Source organism: Camelus bactrianus, chromosome 3, assembly GCF_048773025.1.
Source record: "Camelus bactrianus isolate YW-2024 breed Bactrian camel chromosome 3, ASM4877302v1, whole genome shotgun sequence".
Lineage (NCBI taxonomy): Eukaryota > Metazoa > Chordata > Mammalia > Artiodactyla > Camelidae > Camelus > Camelus bactrianus.
Genome location: NC_133541.1, coordinates 26,689,428 through 26,711,630, shown reverse-complemented (window position 1 = coordinate 26,711,630; position 22,203 = coordinate 26,689,428). Strand labels below are relative to the sequence as shown.

The window sequence follows — 22,203 nt, the reverse complement described above, 5'->3', positions numbered from 1 at the left end:
TACCCTAAATAACAATTCTTATCCCAGTCATATTCTAGGCAGATACTGATTTCTATTTACCTAGATGTTTTTCTTTACTTTCCTATTAGTAGGTGTAGGATATTCAGCCATTTTTATAATAATTTACTGACTGGCCCATATATGTCAGGTACTTTCCCAGGAATACAAAGAAGATAAATTTCCACCCTTGGGATACCCATAATTTAGTGAGGGACTGATACCAGGCAGAGGACATTTGCTGGTGGGTTGAGTTAAGAAACCTCCCCTTGACCCTGCTACCTGCTTCTGGAAAGCAACAGGAAACCTGTTTTTGTCCAGGATTCAGCACTAAATAGAAGGCAGAGGTTGTTTGTCTTTGGGGGAAATGCAGGAATGCTCAGGTAGTATAAGGGTGCACACCTGATGCTGAGGGAACTTGGCTCAGAGGATGGAAAAAGAATTCTTTATTGGGAAAGGATTTGTTTTATAAAGAAATGCTGTTTAGAAATGAGTAGTACTTAGCCAGGTGAAGGTGTCTTTAAAAGGAAGAATGAGTGGCATGTGAGAACCTTTGGGGAAATTTAGGTTTTTCTCTGTGACTACAGCCTAAAGTATGAGGAGCCCGATGAGAGGGGAGGCTGCAGAGATAGTTGGTAAACAGGTATTATCATGCTCAGAAGTCTGGGTTTTATCCCAAAGATAAGATTTCAATCTAGAAAGAAGCATGATTTAGATTTTTGGTTTAGAAAGACAAATTTGACATCTATAAAAAGCATGATTTCCTGGGAAGTGAGACACAGAAACCAGTTTAGTATCTGTTTTAGTAATTCAGTCAAAAAATGATGAGGGCATAAAATAAACAGTGGCCCTGAAGATGAAGAGGAGAGGATGTGTTGGATGATATTTAGGGTAGAGGAAATAGAAGAAAGCTAAAGTTTCAGTTAAAACTCAAAAACAGAGGGAGGATGATGCCTGACATTTGGTAGGCAACAAGTGTTTGCTGATGAATGAGGGAAATGATGAAGGACAGAGTCCAAGATGACAAAAACGTAAGGTGTGAGAGATTGGCTTGCCTTAAGTTTTCAAAAAGAATTGTATCATAGTTTTATTGAAGCTATTGGACTGCTCAGAATAACATGAAAACTTTAGGTTCTTTATGAAGAAAACCTTATATCACATAAAGAGAGAGTTCTCTAGACCTGCATTGATCAGGATAGTAACCACTAGCCACATATGGCAGTTGAGCATTTGCAATATGGCTGGTACCCCATGTTGAAATGATAATATTTTGGATATATTGGGCTAAATTAAATATATTAAAATTAATTTCACCTATTTCTTCTTAATGTAGCTGGTAGAAAATTTAAAAGTAAATATGGGGCTTGCAATTTATTTCTGTTGGACATTACTGCCCTGAACTCTTGCCTCGTGGGAAAAAGACTCAGGCCTTTCTTGAAGCGTTTGAGTTGATTATACCTTAAAGAAAATCCTAGCTGAGAAATGAGATGTAACAGCCCTGGATTCACTGTGTGAAACCAGCTGAAACTAGATTTGATTTGAACAGTTTCACTGTTACGATACCATAGTTAAGTATTAATTCTAATTCATATTAAGTCTTTGCACTGTAGCTGCTTCTGAGCTTTGACTAGCTAAAGGGAGAACTTTTCTTTGTTATTTTCTGTCATACTATTTATCATTTTAATCTGATTTTAAGATAACCATGTAGTTATTTTTTCTTAATATTGTCTTCACTATCAAAATAAAGATTCTTTATAATCTTGAATTTTCTTTCTGTGTGTCCATAGATTGTGACCCACAAAGACAATAGTAAGTGGACTTTTTTTCTTCCTTTGCAGCAGCATCCAAATATACCAGATCTAATAATAGGAGTGAAAGGGACCGAATAGAACTTCTCCAAGATGCAGAACCTTTGGATTTTAATGCAGAAACATTCACTGATGATCCTCTTGAATCTGAGTCAGGAAGGTAAGTTCCAGCTGTGCCATTTTGGCTCCAGCATTCCTCTGAAATTTTGATAACGTTCTGCCTTGACAAGATAAATAAATGTAAGGAAAATACTCATCTTTACTACCAATAAAAAGCATATTAAGCAACCTTTGATACCTTTTTATACCTTCTGATGCTTTTGTAGTTAAGGAATAATAGCATACAGTGGTGGCAATTAAAAGTATCTTCATAAGCAACTAGTGGTATTATAAATAAGAAAGAAGAATTGCAATCAATTGGTAGAATCTTAACAGTATTTATATGCTTATTTCTGACAATCCCATTTATGAAATGTATCCAATTTAGCAAAAGTTACATAGCTATGACTGGGTGTCAGACACTATTCTAAGCACTTTAACAATAATAATTGTATTTTATGGTTGTAAATCCAATTGAATTTGAATCTAGAGAGGCTCAGTAACTTACCCAGGATCACAAACCTTGTAAATGACAGGCATTTAAACCCTGGAACTCTGGCTACAGAGTCTGTGCTTTTAGCCACTATACTATGTGAAAATAATTAAACAAAAGCAAAATATATACATGAAGTTATTTGCTATAGTATTGCTTATAAATAGCAAGGAAGCGAGAATAGTGTATTTATATTCAACAATCTAGATTAATATCTAGAATATCTATTAATATCTCTTACGTTCCGTGATGTGTTTGTTGTGCATCTCCCCACCCTTTTCTTTTTACGTCTCTCACCCTGCCATATGAGTCATATGGCATAGGTTCTAAAACAGTTGTTGGTTGGTTTGTAATTAGGTAAATCCCTTTGGAATAACATCCTTTGAGAATAAGTTTCTGATTTCAGCTACTGAATAGATTTTACAGTGCTTACAAACTATGTAGCCACTTCCTCTTAATGTGTTCTTATTTTTCTCTCCTCCTTTATTATTTTTGATGCCTCAGATCATTTCTTTATCCACCTTTCAGGTATCAGCCTGGTGGACGATACCTCTCAATGTCTCGCAGCAGAATATTTGACGATGTTTAAAGTCTGTATGAATTTATGGAATAACTAACCAAGATCAACACATAAGTTCAGTCTTTATGAACATCTGTATGCCCTAGAATTTACACTTAACTCTCAGTGAAAAGTGTCAGGATAAAAAAAGGCACTAAAATTAATCACATCTTAGTTAATAATAGTTTATATTGTTCACTGAAATAGAGTGTCATCTTTTCTAATAGGATTCATTACATACCATTCCTGAAATGTCTGCCTTAGAAGTACAGTTACGGTGGAAGGATTTCATTCATGATGAAGATCGTATATGTTGAAAATATGTAGTTAAATTTGTTTCAGATTAATTTTTTTCAGGAAAGTTGTTTTAAAGGTCCAAGGAAGCCATAAGTCATAACTGAATAATGTTATATAGTTTTATTATTGTGATTTACATTTATGCTGTTTCTAAAGGATGTGTTGATCCTCTGTTTCCCAAAGAGATGGAGACCTCAGATAATAACCATATTTACAAAACCCATGTCTTAAAACAAAGCTTACTTACCAGACATAACTGAATGTAGAAAGCTTTTTCAACTCTGTATGTAAATTAGTGAGGTTTTTGCATGTATAATTAAGATTATACTTCAACTGATAGTGTTTGTATCTTCAGCATGTGTACTATAATCAGGCAGTGTATTACTTTTTCAGTCTCTGGTAGTAACTGGAAATTATCTTATGCTTTTGGTATTGCTTTGTAAAAGATTTCGTTTTAGAGAGGTGTTCCCCTTTATCATTTAGCATACTGATTTAAGTGTTGATCATTCCACTCAAGGAGAATTGCAATTATTAATGGTGAAGTGTGGGGTTTTTTTTAATAGCCAAAGAGCCCCACAAAATTCTCTGCTTTTTAAAGGTGCCTCTTTATGCCTTTTGAAAAGGAACATCTGGTTATTCAAATGTTACAAAGTGAATCTTTAGTGTTATTACTAACACTTAAATTGTGGTTTACAGAGAACAGAAAACTCTATTATAATGGAGATGTGTAATAACTTGTTGGTTAAATATATTATTTTAAATTGAATTTTTAAAACTTTGTGTTTAAGCCAAAGTTAGATGTTATATTTTAAATCATCAGCGTTTTTATTGCACAGTGGATGTAGTTGAGCACAACATACTTGCAGAGAGTTTTTATGTCCCTGAAGTATTTGCAGCTCTTAGAGAATCCGTACTGTGGATTCACCCAATGGTGATCATACTTGAACTTGCCCACGGCCATCTTAGTTTAACATCTATTATCCTGCGTAACTTTTAATAGTGTTCATTTTCACTCTTAAGTATCCCAGTTTGAAGGTGAATTATACAGTCACCCTAACAATTTGATTATATGTTTCTTGAAGGTAATTTTTCCCTGAATCATAATTTAAATTTTTTATTTTCCTCTTAGTGTTATCACGTAAATTTTTAAAAAGACACAGTTCTATGCAGATACTGAAAGGACTAGCGTATCATCCTAATTATCTGATTTTTAAAAATTTTTACAATCTCTGAGATTAGATCCCCTTTAAAATAATTATCAGTGGATAGATTTTACTCTCGAAGGTTATATCAGCTGTCCATTTAAGGACACACACACACACACACACACACACACACACACAGCCTTTTATTGTGAAGTATCATTAGAGAGCAGTAGGCCAGGAGCAGAGATAATTTAACACTGTTTGTAATTTCATGATTGACCATTGAAACTTTGGGCAAGTCATGTAACCTTTTAGTGCCTCAATTTCTTCTTTTTCGAAATGAAAATGATACTTGCTGTTTACCTCCTGATCTACCTCACAAAGCTATTGTGAGGGTATTGAGTTGATGTTTATATAGTGGAGTTTAAAAAGACAAAATAAGTTGTTAGCTGTTCTGGTTTCCTTAAATGGTATTTGAAGGTATTAGATAGGAAAAGGATCACCCCAGAAGGGGGTCCAGTTTCTTATTATTACAGAGAAGCTTGTAAGTCCCCCAAGCAAAAACTCTTTTTGGAATACTTCATCAAAATCCTGTGAAAATAATACTGTTTTATTATTTAGTCTTTGGGTTTACTTTGGAATATTTTCCTTAGGTATAATGTTGTTTCTCATCAGGCTTTATCATGAAACTCAGATGCTACTGTAGAAATAGAACCAGAAAAAGAGAGGAGATGATCCAATTACTTTATAACTCATAATACCTTGAGATAAGTCGATAGAAATATGGGAATGTACTACTTTCCTTCATTATTAATTTTTTTATAATAATCGAACTATATGTAATAATTCACAAATGGTATAGATCCCTTTACGACTTTGGAGTCATTTTCAAAGTAATTTTTGGTTGTTTGAGTGATCCAGAGTATTCAACTTTTCAATCAGGATTTATCTAGCAGGATTTCATATATGATCAGATCATATAGGTAGGTTACCTGGCTGGGTACATTTGTGTTGAGAAGGTAATGATTTAACCACTGAGTTTATTGCTGGGGAACTAAGTTAATATTTGTTAAGCCACCTTATATAAAAAACTGTAGTAAGAACGGACATTTTCTGTTTTGAGAAACTTATGAAAATGTAATGACATCTACTGCAAAACATTACTACTAAGTTCATACACTTTGCATGTAAAGTACCTTTCTTGAAGAATTACTTCTGGCAGTTACCTTTTGATGTCTTTCTTACATAACAATAGCTATCTGATTAAATTTTCTAAATTATTTTTCTAAGTAATTGTTAGGTAAGGATATTCTATAAGCCAGTAATTCAAAATAACCATTGCAGAAAGTAACAATGAATAATCTGTTAATTTCATTAACCTATAATTTGCTAATTAACTTTTGTTACTGCATTAATAATTTATTATTATCAATAGAGCATTTCTGTAAAAATCATTATTAAAATAAGCCTAATTATCAGAATGTGTTCTCTTATCAAATGAATAGAAGGCCTTTGGAATAATTTCATCACACAAGAGACCCTCATTTCACAATAGTAAGAAGCAAATCAGAACATGCGAGGGCTATTTATTTACAGATCAGAGAATTTGACAATCGAAACTTTCTAAAAAAAAAAATGTTGCTATTTGATTTGTTTTGGGGCTCTACTATTTGATTATATTGTCATTTCTTAAATTTACTCTGGATATGTACCCAAATGAAATTAAATGTGGATAGGAAAGTCTGTGTTTTTTTAAAGTATAGTTTAGAGTATTAATGAAGAAGTTTCATTGATGTACAGTAGCAAACCTCATTTTTAAATACCTTTAGTAGATTTAGGGAATGTTCTTGATTTTTGTGTTGATTACTATTTTAAAGGAAAAATAAACTCTCCATAATTATAATTCACACTGTTCAGTAATGTGAATTTTATGCTTGTGATTTGAGTGGGCCATGCCTGAAAATCACAAGGATAAATATATTTGCACTAAGAGGCAAAACACGTCCCTGAATAATCTTAACATACTTGAATCTGCAAAGTGTAATATATTGTATTGAATTCTAAATGTTAAGAAGTAAATGGATTTAGAGTTTTATCTTTCCTTTCTTCCTTCATCTCTCATTCCTTTTATACTTTCCTTCCTTTCTGATGCCTCTCTTTATAGTATAACTTAGACTGTGCTGACAGATTTTTCTTCCATTTGTTTTGTGTACACAGTTGTTTTTTGATGATGAGTACATGTAAAAGGTAGTAGTTCTGACTACAAATCCCACGACTTGAATAGCAGTATTGCACATAAAGTAGTGAAACAGGTTTTGCTAGGCAACTAAGCAACATCTGAATGTAAATGTGATGCATGCTAGCTCAGTGTATTGTCTTTTTTTGTCACTTAAGTAGGGCACTTCAGTAAAATGAATTATTCTCAGTGTAATGTTTCAGCATAAAATTAGATTTCCAAAAACAGTGATTGTTAAAAACCAAACAAACAAACCCAAAACATTAAGAACCTTGAGACCTCTTTTTTATGAAAAGGAATTCGTAAATAACATACATCATTGTCAAAGTTTTTGTTAAGAGAGGTTGGAACAATACAAGAGGGTTACAGGAGACATTCTGAAATATGAATTTGCTCTGTGTGGGGTACTTCTTTCCAACTCAGAGACTTTTTTCTGCTCAGAGACTTGGAAGACTAGGCAGTGTTATCCCTTGTACCAACTCCTGGAAACCAGGCCCTGTGAGCCATCTACACCAGTGGAATAGCCACTAGCCCTGTCCATCTCTGGTCCCACTGCAATGGGAACATGCCCTTTCCCCTAATCCCTTTCATGTTCAGTCTGGTTTTCCTACAATTTTATTTCCATTTTCAAAAGATTTGTCCACTGAGGTTGATCAAAGCCTTGCTGTAATTTTGAATTTGTTAATAAAGCAAGAATATTGGCATGTTCCTTTCTCATAGAAATCCTAGAAGACATTTGTTTTTAACCCTCCCTGGGAAGAATTAACCTTTTTTCCCATGAAAATCTTTTCTTTTGTCTTGATCGCAAATCATTTTGCAAAAGGAGATTATTATTGTACTTAGTGCAAAAGACTAGAAAGAGTGGTTTACTGTGGCAGACATGTAGGATAAGGTCATAATTTGTTAATCTGACTGTACAACACTGTTTTGAGTTATTGACATCAATCTTATCAACCTAGTCACTTAAAGCTGTATATCTCAAAAGAATACTGGCTAGCGTCTTCCCTATTTGGTACACCAAGTTGTAGGGGAGAGATTCTGTGTTTTTTTTTTTTAAGCAATCCAATGGATTTGTTTTTGTCCATATTTTGAAACCAACTTGGATTTTTCTCATTTATAAGGTAGAGAGCATGTGGATCTTTCTTTTAAATTACTGTAATCTAATATATATTTATACATTGTAGCATTGAAAAAAGAACTCTAATGTTGATGTTGTTACTTCCTGGTATTTAATTTTTATAAAATGTTTTTGTAGGTAACTAATTGTAGCATTGCTTTTAAGTAGTTTAAAAATCTTTCTCAAATAAGTTCTGCCCAGAACCTATTTCCTTAGGGCAGTATTCTAAAATTCAGTAGTCTAGTAGAATTTGAAATATTCATAAATCTCTTTAGTATCTTTTAATACGTGCCAGTACCCAAGCAAAGCATACCAAAAGCCTAATTTCTGTGTTGCATTAATAAAGTACTTGTTACTTATTTAATTCAGTGGATTAGGTGAAATAGAAGATAAGTCTTTTCAAATGTACATCTGATCATAATTTTCAAAATGTTCATTATGTTCATTTTTGGTGCATGATGCCAAATTTATCTTTAATCAGCTGTTACTGCTTGGTATGTAATGGCAAATGTTTTCCTTTCTGACCAATGCGTTGTAGATTTAACTATTTTTCTCTCCAGATTCTCACAACATTTTCAAATATGAATTTGGAAAAACCTGCAAAGTGCTACCATAAGTAAGTTAGCATCTTTGGCCTTATCTATGCATAATGTTCTCTCAGTTTGGTTTTGACAAACTCATGGTCTTGCAATTGCTCTGTAGTATTTTAACTTACTGTGATGTAATGAATTTTTGAAATGTTTATTTGATTATCTGTTAAAGTGTAAGAAATTATGTAACTTTGCATGAAATAAAGTACATTTCTACAAGTTACTAAGAATTTTGCTGATTATTTGTTTTACTTCATACCATCATTGAGATTAAACTTTTAAGTAGACTGAGGCATTTTTTTGTTCCTTACAAATTTATTAACAGGTATTACAAAAGAAATATTTTAAGGTAAATAATTAAATGTCTGTACTTCAGGTTCCACATTACTTTATCTTGTGTTTAGAATTAAAATAGTAATTGTTACAAAAAAATTAGAGCAGAAATCAGTGAAACTGAAAACAGGAAAACGATAAAGAAAATCAATGGAATCAAAAACAGAGTGTTTGAAAAGATCAATAAAATTGATGAAACCTGGCCAGGCTGACCAAGAAAACAGCATTGCTTTCCAATATGCCAAAAAGAACAGTTGAAATTTGAAATTAAAAATACAACACCATTTATGTTAGTCCTAGCTAATGCATGCAATAAGACAAGAAAAGGAAATAAAAGATACACATATTTGGAAGGAAGAAATAAAACTGTCTTGGTTTGCAGATGATATGATTGTCTACATAGCAATCCAAAAGAATTGACCAAAAAAAAAAAAAAAAAACAAACCCCAAAATAAACAAAACTCCTGGAACTAATAAATGACTGTAGGAAATTTGCAGGATATAAGGTTAACATATACTTTCCCTTTTACTAGCAATGGAGGAGTGGAATTTGAAATTAGAAACAATACCATTTACATTAGCACCCCCCCCAAATTAAATACTTAGGTATAAATCTAACAAAATGTATCTAAGACCTATGTGAAGAAAACTGCAAAAGTCTGATGAAAGAAATCAAAGAACAAAATAAATGGAGAGAGACAGGAAGACTCAATATTGCCAAGATGTCATTTCTTCCCAAATTGATCTATAGATTCAATGTAATCCCAATTAAAACCCCAATAAGTTACTTTGTGGATGTTGACAAACTGATTCTAAAGTTCATATGGAGAAGCAAAAGGCCCAGAAGAGCCAACACAATATTGAAAGTGTACTGACACTACCAACTTCAAGACTCACTATAAAGCTACAATAATCAAGACATTGTGGGATTGGCAAAAGAATGGGCAAACTGACAATGGAGCAAAACAGAGAGCCCAGAAATAAACCCACATACATATAGTCAATTTATCTTTGACAAAGGAACAAAGGCAATTCAGTGGAGAAAGGATAGTCTTTGCAACAAATGATGCTGGAACACTGAACAACCACATGCAAAAAAAAAAAAAAAGTGTAGACATTGACTTTATACAAAATCATCACAAAAATTAATTCAAATTAACTAAAACTATAACACAAAACTTCTGGAAGGTAACAGGAGAAAACATGAAAGTCTTAACTGGAAATCTAGCTTAAGCAGTATCTTTACTCCTCCTGGATGCTACAGGACTTTGGAACACTATTAATGCAGTTTCTTCCACTCCCGACATATATGGTCCACTCCCACCTTCCAGAAGGTGAACTTAGGCTTGACAATTGGTATATATATCACACAAAAATGTGTGTATATGTGTACCCAGAGACATGTGCAAGAATGTTCATACTTTATTCATAATTTTTTCAACCATAGATAACTCAATGAACAGAATGGGTTTATTTATTCAATATGATAAGTATATATATGAATAACTAAGTGATAATGAATTAATTACATCTGTGCAACAACATGGATGAAACTCAAACATAATGTGGCTCCAAAGAATCCAGACATGAAAACATAGTGTGATTCTACATATTTTAAGTTCAAAAAAAAGATAAAGCTGTAGAGTCAAAAGATTAATGCTTTGTAGTAAAATCATAAAAAAATAAACCAGGAGGAGATTACCAAACATGTCAGGCTATTGCTTACCTTTGAGGAGGAGGAAGGGAATTAGTGATGGGATGGAGCACAAGAGAAGCTTCCAGATTGCTGCCTGTGTTCTCTTTCTTGACTTGGGTGGTGGTTTTTCAGGTGTTCACTTGGTAATGAATTGCTAAACAGTACATGCTTTGCTATATGTACATTTTATTTCATAATAAAGTTAAAATATATAGAGACTTAAATTACATAACTTATACCATATAAGTTGGGAGTGGAGGAAACTGCATTATAGTGTTTGACATTCATAGTAACATCCAGGAGGAGTAAAGATACTGCTTAAGCCAGACTTTCAGTTAAGGATGCATGCTACCTTAATCTCTTTGGTAATCATTAAAAGAATAGAAATAAGATACAGCTTCAAATAGAGGGAAAATGGAATGATTAAAAAAATCAATTCAAAAGAGCAAAAGAACAAAAATAACCCCAAAACTAAGATTTTATTGTTTAGAAGTGCACTTATAGTTGAGCAAACTATAAAGAAAGTCATTTAATTTACTATATAAGTCAGAGTATGCTTCTGATAGGGATGAATATTCAGCAGTATCACTCAGTCTTTGGGTTACTAAGGGCAGTGTTTTCAGTGTTTTGATTTTTGTACTTGGGCGTTTTTACAAACATTTTTCTATATATACTCATTTACTATACATTTATATTTTATGCAATTTTCTGAATGTATCTACATTTCAAAATGTAAAAGTTTTCTAAAAATAGTTGAAAGTAAAAATCACATGATCATCTCAAATAGATGCAGAAAACTTTAATAAAATTTGACATTTATATTTTTAAAATTTCTATTTTTATGTACAGCATTTAATAATTTTTATGCACAGCATGTAAAATTCTACTTTTTAAAAAGCATTATTTTTATTCTGATAAAGAATGCATATCTACATGTATATATAAAGATATGCATATGTTTAAAGAAGAACCCCAAATTACTGCAAAACAATCTTGAGAAAGAAGAAAGGGCTGGAGGAATCATGCTCCCCGACCTCAGACTATACTACAAAGCTCCAGTAATCAAATAGTATGTTACTGGCACAAAAACAGACATGTAGGTCACAATAAACACAATAAAGAGCCTAGAAATAAACCCATGCACTTACGGTCACTTAATCTATGACAAAGGAGGCAAGAATATACAATGGAGAAAAGACAGTCTTTTCAGTAAATGGTGCTGGAAAAACTGGACAGCTACATATGAAAAGAATGAAATTAGAACATTCTCTAACACCATATACAAAAATAAACTCAAAATGGATTAAAAACCTAAATATACGACCAGAAACCACAAAACTCCTAGAAGAAAACATAGGCAAAACACTCTTTGATTTAAATCGTAGCAATATTTTTTGGAATCTGTCTCCTAAAGCAAAGGAAGTAAAAGCAAAAATAAGCAATGTGACCTATTTCAACTTAAATGCTTTTGCATAGCAAAAGATGCCATTGACAAGATGAAAAGACAACTTACTGAATGGGAGAAAATATTTGCAAATTATATGGCCAATAAGGGGTTAATATCCACAATATATAAACAGCTCATACAACTAAACATAAAAAAGCAACCCAATTAAAAAATGGGCAGAAGACCTGAATAGACATTTTTCCAAAGAGGACATGCAGATGGCCAACAAGCACGTGAAAAGATGCTCACCATTACTAATAATTAGAGAAATTCAAATCAAAGCCACAGTGGGATATGGTTATCATCACACACCTGTCAGAATGGCTATCATCAAAAAGAATACAAATAGCAAATGTTGGCAAGGATGTGGAGAGAAAAAAAAACAAAAAAAAAAAAAACCTTTACACTGTTGGTGGAAATGTAGTTTGGTGCAGCCACTGTGGAAAACAGTGTGGAGGTTTCCCAAAAAACTGAAAACAGAAGTACAATATGACCCAGCAATTCCACTCCTGGGTGTATATCCAAAAAAACCAAAAACACTAATTCAAAAAGATACATACACCCCAATGTTCATAGCAGCATCTTTTACAATTGCCAAGATAGGGAAGCAACCTAAGTATCAACAGATAAATGGATAAAGATGTGGTATACATATGCAATGGAATACTATCCAGCCATTAAAAAGAATGAAATGTTGCCATTTGCAATGATATGGATGGACTTGGGGGGTATTATGCTAAGTGAAATAAGTCAGACAAAGATGAATACTGTATGATATCACTTAGGAGGACTCTAAAAACAGCAAACTAGTGAATATAGCAGATACGGATATAAACATACAGAGAACAAAATAGAGGTTACTAATTGGGAGAGGGAAGGAGAAGGGGCAGTTTAGGGGTAATGGATTAAGAAATACAAACTATTGTGTATAAAATAAGCTACAAGGATATATTGTACAACACAGAATATAGCCAATATTTTATAATCACTATAAATGGAGTATAACCTTTAAAAATTGAATCACTATATTATACATGTGTAACTTATATTGTACATCAAGTACACTTCAAAAATAATAAAAAAGACAAGAAAATTTAAAACTTTTTTTCTGATAAAGGATACATATCTGCATACATATATATAGACATGTAAATGTATAAACAAGAACCCAAAAGTGCTGCGAATGTCATCCTTAATGCTGCAATCTTTACCTTTACGATTCAGAGCAAGCCAAGGATGCCGTCATCACCACTTCTCTTCAACATTGTCTGTTCCATAATCATAAGAGAGAAAAGCCCTAAGAATGAGAAAAGAAACAAGCTTGTTTGAATTCAAGACCTCCTTGGCCTGTCTCTTTCTGGCCTTATGCTAGATGTCTGCTTTTCCCCCTCTGATCCAATCAGAAGACCCCCTCATCAAACATACCATAGCCTGAACTGACCATGCATTTGGTCACCTTTATTTCTCCCTCATAACTTTGTATTCTTTGGAAAGAAGCCTGCCCTACCTGTTCCACTGCTGAGCTGATGAAACAACTTCCTCTCACTTGCTCCCAATTATTATCAGGAATTTTCCTCACAGAAGGGATTTTCTTATTGAAACAGAAGTTTGAACGATGTTTTCCCCAACATTAGTGCATTCCCTCTTCTTTCTTCTGAACCAATTGTAAATATATTTGAACCATTTAAATATATGTGAGTGGTGATATACCCTGTGTCCTTATGTTAGAGTAAATACTTCTTTGCCTTCTCTTTCCCTCCAGAACAGTTATTCTGAAAACTGGCTGCATATTAGAATGACCTGAGGAATTCTGAAAGACTACTTATGTCTCGGTTCCATTTCAGAGTGTCTTATGTAAATGTTTTATAATGAAATCCAGGCACAGATGTATTTGCAAAGCTCCCAGGGGTTCTAGCATACAGGGTACAGATTCTCCCCGCCTTGAGCCATGTCTCTGTCTCTCCCAACATCACTCCCCAGAGGGCACAGGGCAGAGTTCTCTCTCAGAGAGAACTTCACTTTAGTCGGGCCTTCACTTTAGTAAAATGAGGTCATACAGTTCAATTGCTGATCATTCATTTCATCAGCTGACTGACTTCTGGGCATGGGAAGTTGGAATCTCTCTTTTCAGCCAATAGTCTGGGTCCTGAGATCATCAGTGTAGAATCCCTTAGGTGGGGCATTTGTTAAATTCTGTATAAGCTGTAGCAAATGTTTAAACATTATTAAAAGAAAAATAAATGAATCCCCAGTAAAACAAAGTAAAACCTCAGGCAAAAGCTGACACAGGATATTAATCCTCAGCAGGGTTTTAAGAATCTGTATCACAGAAGGGGCCCTTGTGGGTGGACAAAGGTACAAAGTCCTCATTCACTGGCTCTTAAACAGGAGGCCCAGGCAACAGTGACTTTTTTTTTTTTTTTGAAAGATTTGCTGCCAGTGGGATGTGAAGACATCTGTTGGCCCAATAGTTGAAACCAAGAGACCGGCTGATGTCGCTGGCGCACAGCTTTTAGAGTGGTTTGTTCAATAAAAAATGCTGTTCCTCCACTTGTGTTCAAGACCCTGTCATCAAGATGCTGACAGCCCCAGAAAGCAAGTGCTCCACATAGGTTCATCTGAGAGCAAAGTTAGCACATAACGGAAGGTAACTGAGAGCATCATGGATGAGCGTCAGCATTCAGCCAGGAGAGGGAGATCAGAGCCACCAGTCGTAACTGCTGAAGGAAGAGCAGGAAGAGCACTGAAAGATGGTGGGTACAATTGAGATGAGGGGAAGAATGGAAGAAGGAAGAGAGCACGAACATTCTAAGCACCCAGAAAGAATTGTAGCAATGACAAAAAAACAAGGAAATGGCATGGTGGATTTGGAGGTCATGAAAAGAGCAGTAGCTGGAGCAGAAAGTTCGCAGGGGAGAGCAGCAGAGCAGGCGGGATGCTGCTGCTGGAAGAGCTTTCTAGATGTTTTCTTCTGATGCCAAGAAACGTCCATGTGTTTTAAGATTAACACCTTTCATTAATATTGAATTATCTTTCACGTCTTTTTTTCTTTTTTTGAAGAGATTCATTCACAAACCTTTTCAAGATCATGGAGTTACATGCAACTAATTGTAGTCATTTGTTAAGAAGGGCAGATATCACGGGCTCCTTAAAGAATGAGTTTCCACCTGGTGGTGGCTGATGCTGTTGATCGCTTCCCTCTCCTGGTTGCTGAGAAACATGGAAGGCCATTTGCAACCCTCCTTACTAGCACATTTAGAATTATGAATTTGGGGCTGCCGGAGCCCGTGTCTGACAGTCCAGCATTCTACTCCTCCCTAACAGATTACATGGATTTCTAGGGCTAAGTGAAGAATTCTCTGATGTTCTTCATTTCTTCCTTAGGGGAATGGTATAGCCACGCTGTTTGGTTACACTACCTGGGAACATTTCCCAGAAGGCTCTAGGCCAATGTTATTCCATCTTCAACTGAAAGCAGAGCTGTGGTTTGTTAATTCTAACTTTGCCTTCGATTTTGCCCAGCTCCTGCTTCCTAACACTGTTTATATTGGAGGTTTAATATATTAAATATATTAAATATATAATATTGGAGGTTAATATAACCTCCTGTTGAATGAACACCTCAAGTAAGTAGAACTTTTGAGCTCCTTTTGGAAGTGAGGAATCACCCTCACAATGGTACCTTTCATGCAGAGATGGCAGTTGCTCAGACATGGGGTAAATGTGGGTTTATCTTTTAAGGAAATTGCTAAATAGTTCTCCAACATTTGGCCATATACACATCCTTACCAACATTTGGTGATGTCAGTCTTTTTAATTTTAAGACTTAAAAGCTGATGTCATCCAGGCAGGTTCATATTGGAATAAAGATATAAAGATAGATCAATAGAACAGACTAGCAGCATTCACAAAAAATCCTACACGTATGATTTTTTGATTGATGACCAAACTCTGATGCAATTTAATGTGGGGAAAAAAGGTTTAAATTTTTTCTCAATAAATGTTTCTGGAGCAACTGCATACCTATATGGGAAAAAATGAACCCTGACTTGTATCCAGCACTGTACACAGAAATAAATTTGAAATAAATCATAGACCTAAGTATATAGATAAATCAAAAGCTTCTTGAAGAAAATAAGTACTATCTGTTTGAACTTGGGGTAATCAAAGGTATTTTGTACTGGACACTAAAAAAGCAGTAATCTTAAAACAAAAGGTAACTAAATTGACTTACATCAAGAACTGCAATTCATCAAGAGATTCATTAAGAGAATAAAGAGGCAGCTATATACTGGGAGAAGATATTCCCCAATGTATATCTGACAAATGACTCTGATCTAGAATATATAAATATTCCTATTAAAAATAGGAAAAATTATACCAACCAAATTTTTAAAAAGGAAAAAAGACTTGATTGAGCATTTTATAAATAAGGATATCCAAATTGCCAATAAACTTATGAAGAGACGTGTAGCATCATTTGTCATCAGAGAAATGCAACTTAAAACCACAAAGAGATATCATTTCACATCCATCAGAAAGACTAACATTAAAAAGAATGAGACAGACAATACCAGAGATAAGAAGTAATGAGAACTGTTACACATTTCTGGTGGGAATGAACATTGGTACAATATTTTAGGAGAACGTTTTGGTAGTATCTAATGAAGCTTTACATACCCTACCCTATGATCAAGGAATTCTACCCCTAGATCTATACCAAGGGAAATGCACGCATATTTCCAACAAAAAGCATGCATAAGAATGTTCACAGTAGCCTTATTTATAGTAAGAAATGGGAACAACCAGATGCCCATTAACAATAGAATGGATAGATTATGGTTTCATACAAAGAAATATTACACAGCAATAAAAAATGAAATTCTGCTACATCCAATAATATAGAAGACTCTAACAGAAGTTATGTGAAGTAAAGTAGCCAGATCCTTCCTGCCCCCTAGAAGAGAGTACATACTGTGTAATATTCAGTGCAAGAACAGGTAAAATGAATCTGTGTAATAGAAGTAAAAATAGTGATTATCTCTGGGCAGATAAGTATTGACCAGAAGGTGGTAACAGCGAATTTTCTGGAGTGAAAGAAAGGTTCTGTATGTCAGTCTTTGTTGTGGTCACATGGTAGTAGATGTATGCTGGAAATCCTTGATCTCTATAGTTAAGATCTGTGCATTTTATTTTATGCAAATTATCAAAGGGAAAAGAAGTAAATATCTCACATAGTCTCAATAAACAAGAGTGTAATGGTATCTAATTTTGTTCTTTTTTCTCTACTTTTCTATTTGTTGTAGGAGTTGTTCCACTGTACCGACAAGAAAACATAGGCTCACTGAATGTAATTAAATTCTTGAATTATTTTAGAACCCATGTTCTTTCTATTTTATAAAATAAATTTTCTTTTCCAAACTGATATATGCAAATAATTTTAAAAGTAAATAAGTACTACTAGGCTAATTTAAAATTTAAAAAGAGTTCCCTACTTCATTGCTTACCAGCTCAGCCCACTCCCTCACCCTATTTTCCACGTGCAAACAACTTCTACAATATTTGCTGTTTTATCTGGTATTTGCCTCCATTTAGTAAATATTATGCTTCTATCATTATCGGTTGACTCATCAATTTAATTTTTTCCCAATACTTACTGAGGTATACTTTGCACATTTTTTATATGTTTATTGGCAATTTGGATATACTTATTCATAAAGTGCTCTATCAAGTCTTTTTCCCATTTTTAAAATTAGGTTGGTATAATTTGCTGTTGAGAACCAAGTTTCTTCCTTTTGGAAAAGGGAATTACAAATGAAAGAATGGGGAATATTAGAAAAACCTACTGAATTGGTGTATTGAACTGAAGTAGTGTAAATTCATGATTTTTCAGTAACTAAATAATAGACATAGCTGTAGCATCTATAGGTACAGAAATAGATATGGAATCTTGGTATCTATATTCGTAACTGTTTGCTTCCTACCTCTGTCCACAGAAAGGACTACAAACAGTGGCGCTTTGTTACTAATGAGCCCAACTAGCAACCATGAGTATATTTTGGTCTAGTAGATCCTAAACTCCATGAAGGCAGGGACTGACTTAGGCATATCCCACCTTTCAGCATTAAGTTGAATTTTATACAGATTTATAAAATGGAACTGTTTATATGCACCCTGCTGGTAAATTTCAGGGCCAGGTTATAATTGCCTGGTTATAGACTAGCCTTCTGTGTCCAGCCTCAAGAGGCTGAAAACTTGCCATCTAATGTTGCTGCCACCCTTCCGTCTCTGACAACAGGTACAAATCTGCAGTGGTGGCCGCCAGCATCATCTGAAGCACCCACCCTTTGGGCCCCATCTCTGTTGGCTAGTGGGCTGGATCGACCGCATCCTCCAGGCAGGTGTGCATTGCGCTTCAAGCTCCACGCCCTCCAGCAGCCGTGGCATGAGCAGTACCTGCTCAATGTCCTCTTGTTCCTGCTGGTGGTCACCCTGGGCATCGAGTGGCTCTGTGGGAAGCTGCTGGGCCTGGTGGCCAGGTGGCTGTGTGGGGCCAGCTGAAGATGACCTGATGCCAAGAACTACCTTGGGGGTCTGTATTTGTGTGTGTGTGTAGAGGTCACCATTTTTTTGGACTCTCCCACCAGTTCTAGCAACCCCTGTTATCTGTGTCATATCTACTTGCTAATTTTGCTACAAATTCCTGCTCACTGGCTTCTTCTATGATTGGAGTTTATTTGGTACTTGTGGCCTTTTTTATTTGCCAATCAGCAAGGGCTGTTCCGTGATTCTGTCCCTGGGTAATTCGTACAAACAACCCTCAGATTTTAATCCTTGAAACTTGCCTTCCTTCTTACACATTATGTGCCTCTTTAGGGAACTCAGAGGGGAACTGAGACAACCATTCTAGCTTCCACGTGCGATGTCTTCTTAGCCTTTTCTCCTCACTCCTGCCACCATCATTTTTCATGGAATAACAGACAGACGCCATGCAAATTCTTTGCTTTTCTGTTTGCTTCTCCAGAAAACTCCCATTAAAGCCTAGGAAGCTACAAATACCCCTTTGATCAGGAAAGAATACGTTTTCATGGAGTTATCTTCCCCCTCCACCTGGCTAAGAGTCTCTGTCTTCATTGCCCAGAATTCTGTCACCAGGCATGCAAGGCGGTAAGGGAAGCTGGGCAAACCTGTGCACTGGCAGCTGCTGAGGACTAAGGGATCTGGAAGTGGGTGTCAGGTTGACTAACGTATCATGTCTGAAGGACACGACATATGGTCAAAGAATACTCTACAGTGCTGGACTCGTCAAAGCAGAATTTTCTATTCTGCTTCTGTTCTGATATTTTGTCCTGGTCTATAGTTATACACCAAAGCAGCAAACAATCTTGGACATAATGAAAATAATAACTGTGCTCTCTTGGTGATGGTCTCTGGCTGGGCCTGAGGAAGCACCTGGCTTGGAATTGGCCTTAATGACTTTCTAAGTGTGATGGGGACCACAGGCAGGGAGAGTGAGGGGACGATCTCTGTCAGAGCCACAGCCTTGATTTCTGTGCAGATGAGAAGAGGGGGTGGAATTGTAGCTGGTGATTCCAAGGACAGTACAGAGAGGGCGGTATGCTGTCCCTCAGGGGACGATTGCCATAAAGGAGTGGGAACTAAGCCTTCATGGTTTAAGGAGGGTGAAAGTTGCCTTATTTAAAGTTTTGTAGAAAACGTGATTTGCAAATGGATTCTCTTTTCAGTTAGCACAGCTCTGAGAACTTCTGTGCAAAAGAATTTGCACAAGTGATAGGGTTAAGGATCAACCTCAAAATGTCCCCACATGTGTGGGAGAATGGGGACTTTAGACTCATTAATAGGTGCTAGACTTCACCTGAGCATTCATGCATACTGTTCCCTCATTAAGCCTACCCCACTCCTTGCTAATGTCCTCCCCTTTGGCATTAAGATTTGTAAAATGCTGGCGCAGCTATCAGGACTGAGGAAGTGGAACATGCCACAAGGACTTTCTCCTTGCTTTGCCCTCCACAAACTACAGGGAATTCAATGCTATTTATACTATAAAGAAAATCAACCACCACAAGCAAAGAAAACCCACACCACACCTTCCCATAAGTGGAAGACTTAACTGTCAAATTTTAGCAGCGCTCCCTCCTGAGCTCCTGATACAAAGCATTGTGGAGACCTAGCAAGTCCAGAAAAATAGTCCAGAAAAATAGTACAGAAAAGACAAGAGGGCCATAGAAAGCCCAAGGATGAGCTAAAATTTTGCCTGGAAAATCTACATTCTGTATAAAAATCCTAAAAAAGAGTCGTGGTAGATCAAAGCTATGGCAACAGGAAAAGGACAAAAAAGCATGAGCGACCCAAGGTAGCAGCCTTGGAAATGCTTCATTTCTGAGAGAGGAGAGGGTAAAAGGGAAGGGAAGCACTCTTTGGATACTGGGTGAAAGAAAAAAAAAAAAAAAAAAAGCAACCAGAGAAAATGTGGGACCTGCAGGACAACAGGAAAACAGAAGTTTGGACAATATAAACCCTTAAGCCCATCACCAGGAAACAAAAGCCACACATTAAGGAGACTGTAGTTGCAGATTATCCGCACATCATTAGGTATCTACGTCTGCCTGTCACTGGATAGCGATATCATTCACTATGTTGCGAAGAGGAGGATGAATGAAATAGTGATCCTTTTCCCACTATTAAAATACTCAATTAAAATGATATGTACAGTACATGGACAGACTCATTCATATGTCTGACATGTTTCATATCTACCAAAAATGAGCAAATTTAGAATGTTTGCCTGCCTGACAATTTCTTTTTGCTCAAATGTGAAATGGCATATTGAACCTGTGGCAGATGTCTCCATTAACTGGTCCCCAAATGGACCGGGATGATGAAAACTAAGAAACTGTATTAATTATGGAAATTGATCCTTTAGGAACAAAATTGACCAAAGATCTCTTTTTTTCCCTCTTGATAACCTTATCTATTCATAGTTGAACCTATCGAGTTCAATAGACATGACATCAAGCAGATTGTCAGAGACACATCTAAAACGTGAGGATACAAGAGGGTTGGCTATAAAAAGATAGAAAAAGAGAAGTCATGTTACACTAATGGAAAAAATAAAACCTGAATAGCTAGGAATAACATCAGACAAAATAGATTAGGTGAAAAGCATTATTAGAGACAAAATTGGTATTTTCATAATGAAGGTGAGTTGTTTCACTAGGAACATATGGTACCTGACACTGTTATTGTACATGTGTTTGCATCTAAATATTGTGTTCCTATTTCTCTGATACTCATAAAATTTTAGAGTTCGTTTGAATTATGCCACCTAAAATTTTAATACCCCTGACACCTGACCCTTCACATCTCCTTCCCTGTGTGATTTTTCTTAATAGCATTTGCCATTATATACTATATATTTTATTGACTATTGTGTTTAGTATCTGTCTATCTAGCAGAACAGGAACACAATTAGCTATCGATAAAATTGCTGAATAAATTAATAAGTTTGGAGTTGGATTAAAAAATCCTTTATTTTGCTAATGCACTATGAGAGATACAAGAATAGATGGGATGGAGCCTTGTGATGCTGGCAAAGACCCACTTCTCTCTCTTTCACCACAATGGCCATGACTATGTGAAGGATGCCCAAGCATGTAAGAATGTAATGCTTTCTATTCAGGTGGAAAAATAAAGACCTGTAGATAGAAGATATAGTATAAACAGAATTCAAGGACTCACTTCAACTTGTAGACATGAAATCCATTGAAGGCTTTTGTTTTCTACTTGTTTTTAAAAATTAATTTAAAAATTTTATGAGGTATAATTGAAATACAACATTACATTAATTTCAGGTGTATAACATAAAGATTCGATATTTGTATGTATTACAAAGTGAGCACCACAGTAAGTCTAGTTAACATCCATCACCTCACATAGTTACACATTTTTTTGTTGTGGAGAGAACTTTTAAGATTTACTCTTTTAGCAACTTTAAAAGGCAAGACAGTATTATTAACTATAGTGGCCATGCTGTTCATTACATCGCCATGACTTATGTATTTTATAACTGGAGCTTTCTGCCTTTTGACCTCCTTCACCCATTTTTGCCTACCTCCCACCTCTTGCCTTTGGCAACCACCAATCTATTCCCTGTATCTATAAGCTCATTTTTTGTTTTGTTTTTGTTTTAGATTTCCCATGTAAGTGAGATCATAAGTTACTTGTCTTTCTCTGTCTGGCTTATTTCACTTAACATGATGCCCCCAAGGTCCATCCACAAATAGCAAAATTTCATTCTTTTCGTGGCTGAATAATATTCCATTATATAAATATATTTATATACTTCATCATCTTTTCACATTCATC

The 22,203-nt window shown here is 35.3% G+C and overlaps 1 protein-coding gene and 1 pseudogene across 5 annotated transcripts in view; both read left to right on the top strand.

Annotated features, from left to right (window-relative positions):
- Window positions 1–8,564, top strand: part of LMBRD2 (LMBR1 domain containing 2) — a 42,133-nt gene extending 33,569 nt beyond the window's left edge. For 2 of the 5 annotated variants that reach the window (XM_045517077.2, XM_010955524.3), the window contains 2 exons: window positions 1,836–1,965; window positions 2,902–8,564. In XM_045517077.2, coding sequence (XP_045373033.1) covers window positions 1,836–1,965; window positions 2,902–2,986 — 215 coding nt within the window. In that variant the 3' untranslated portion in view covers window positions 2,987–8,564. The remainder of the gene's footprint in view (window positions 1–1,835; window positions 1,966–2,901) is intronic. The other 3 variants (XM_045517076.2, XM_045517075.2, XM_010955525.3) reach the window with 3 other exon arrangements.
- A 6,341-nt stretch (window positions 8,565–14,905) lies between these two features.
- On the top strand, window positions 14,906–15,384 carry LOC105069454 (UDP-glucuronosyltransferase 3A1-like; annotated as a pseudogene).
- Window positions 15,385–22,203: the final 6,819 nt, after the last annotated feature.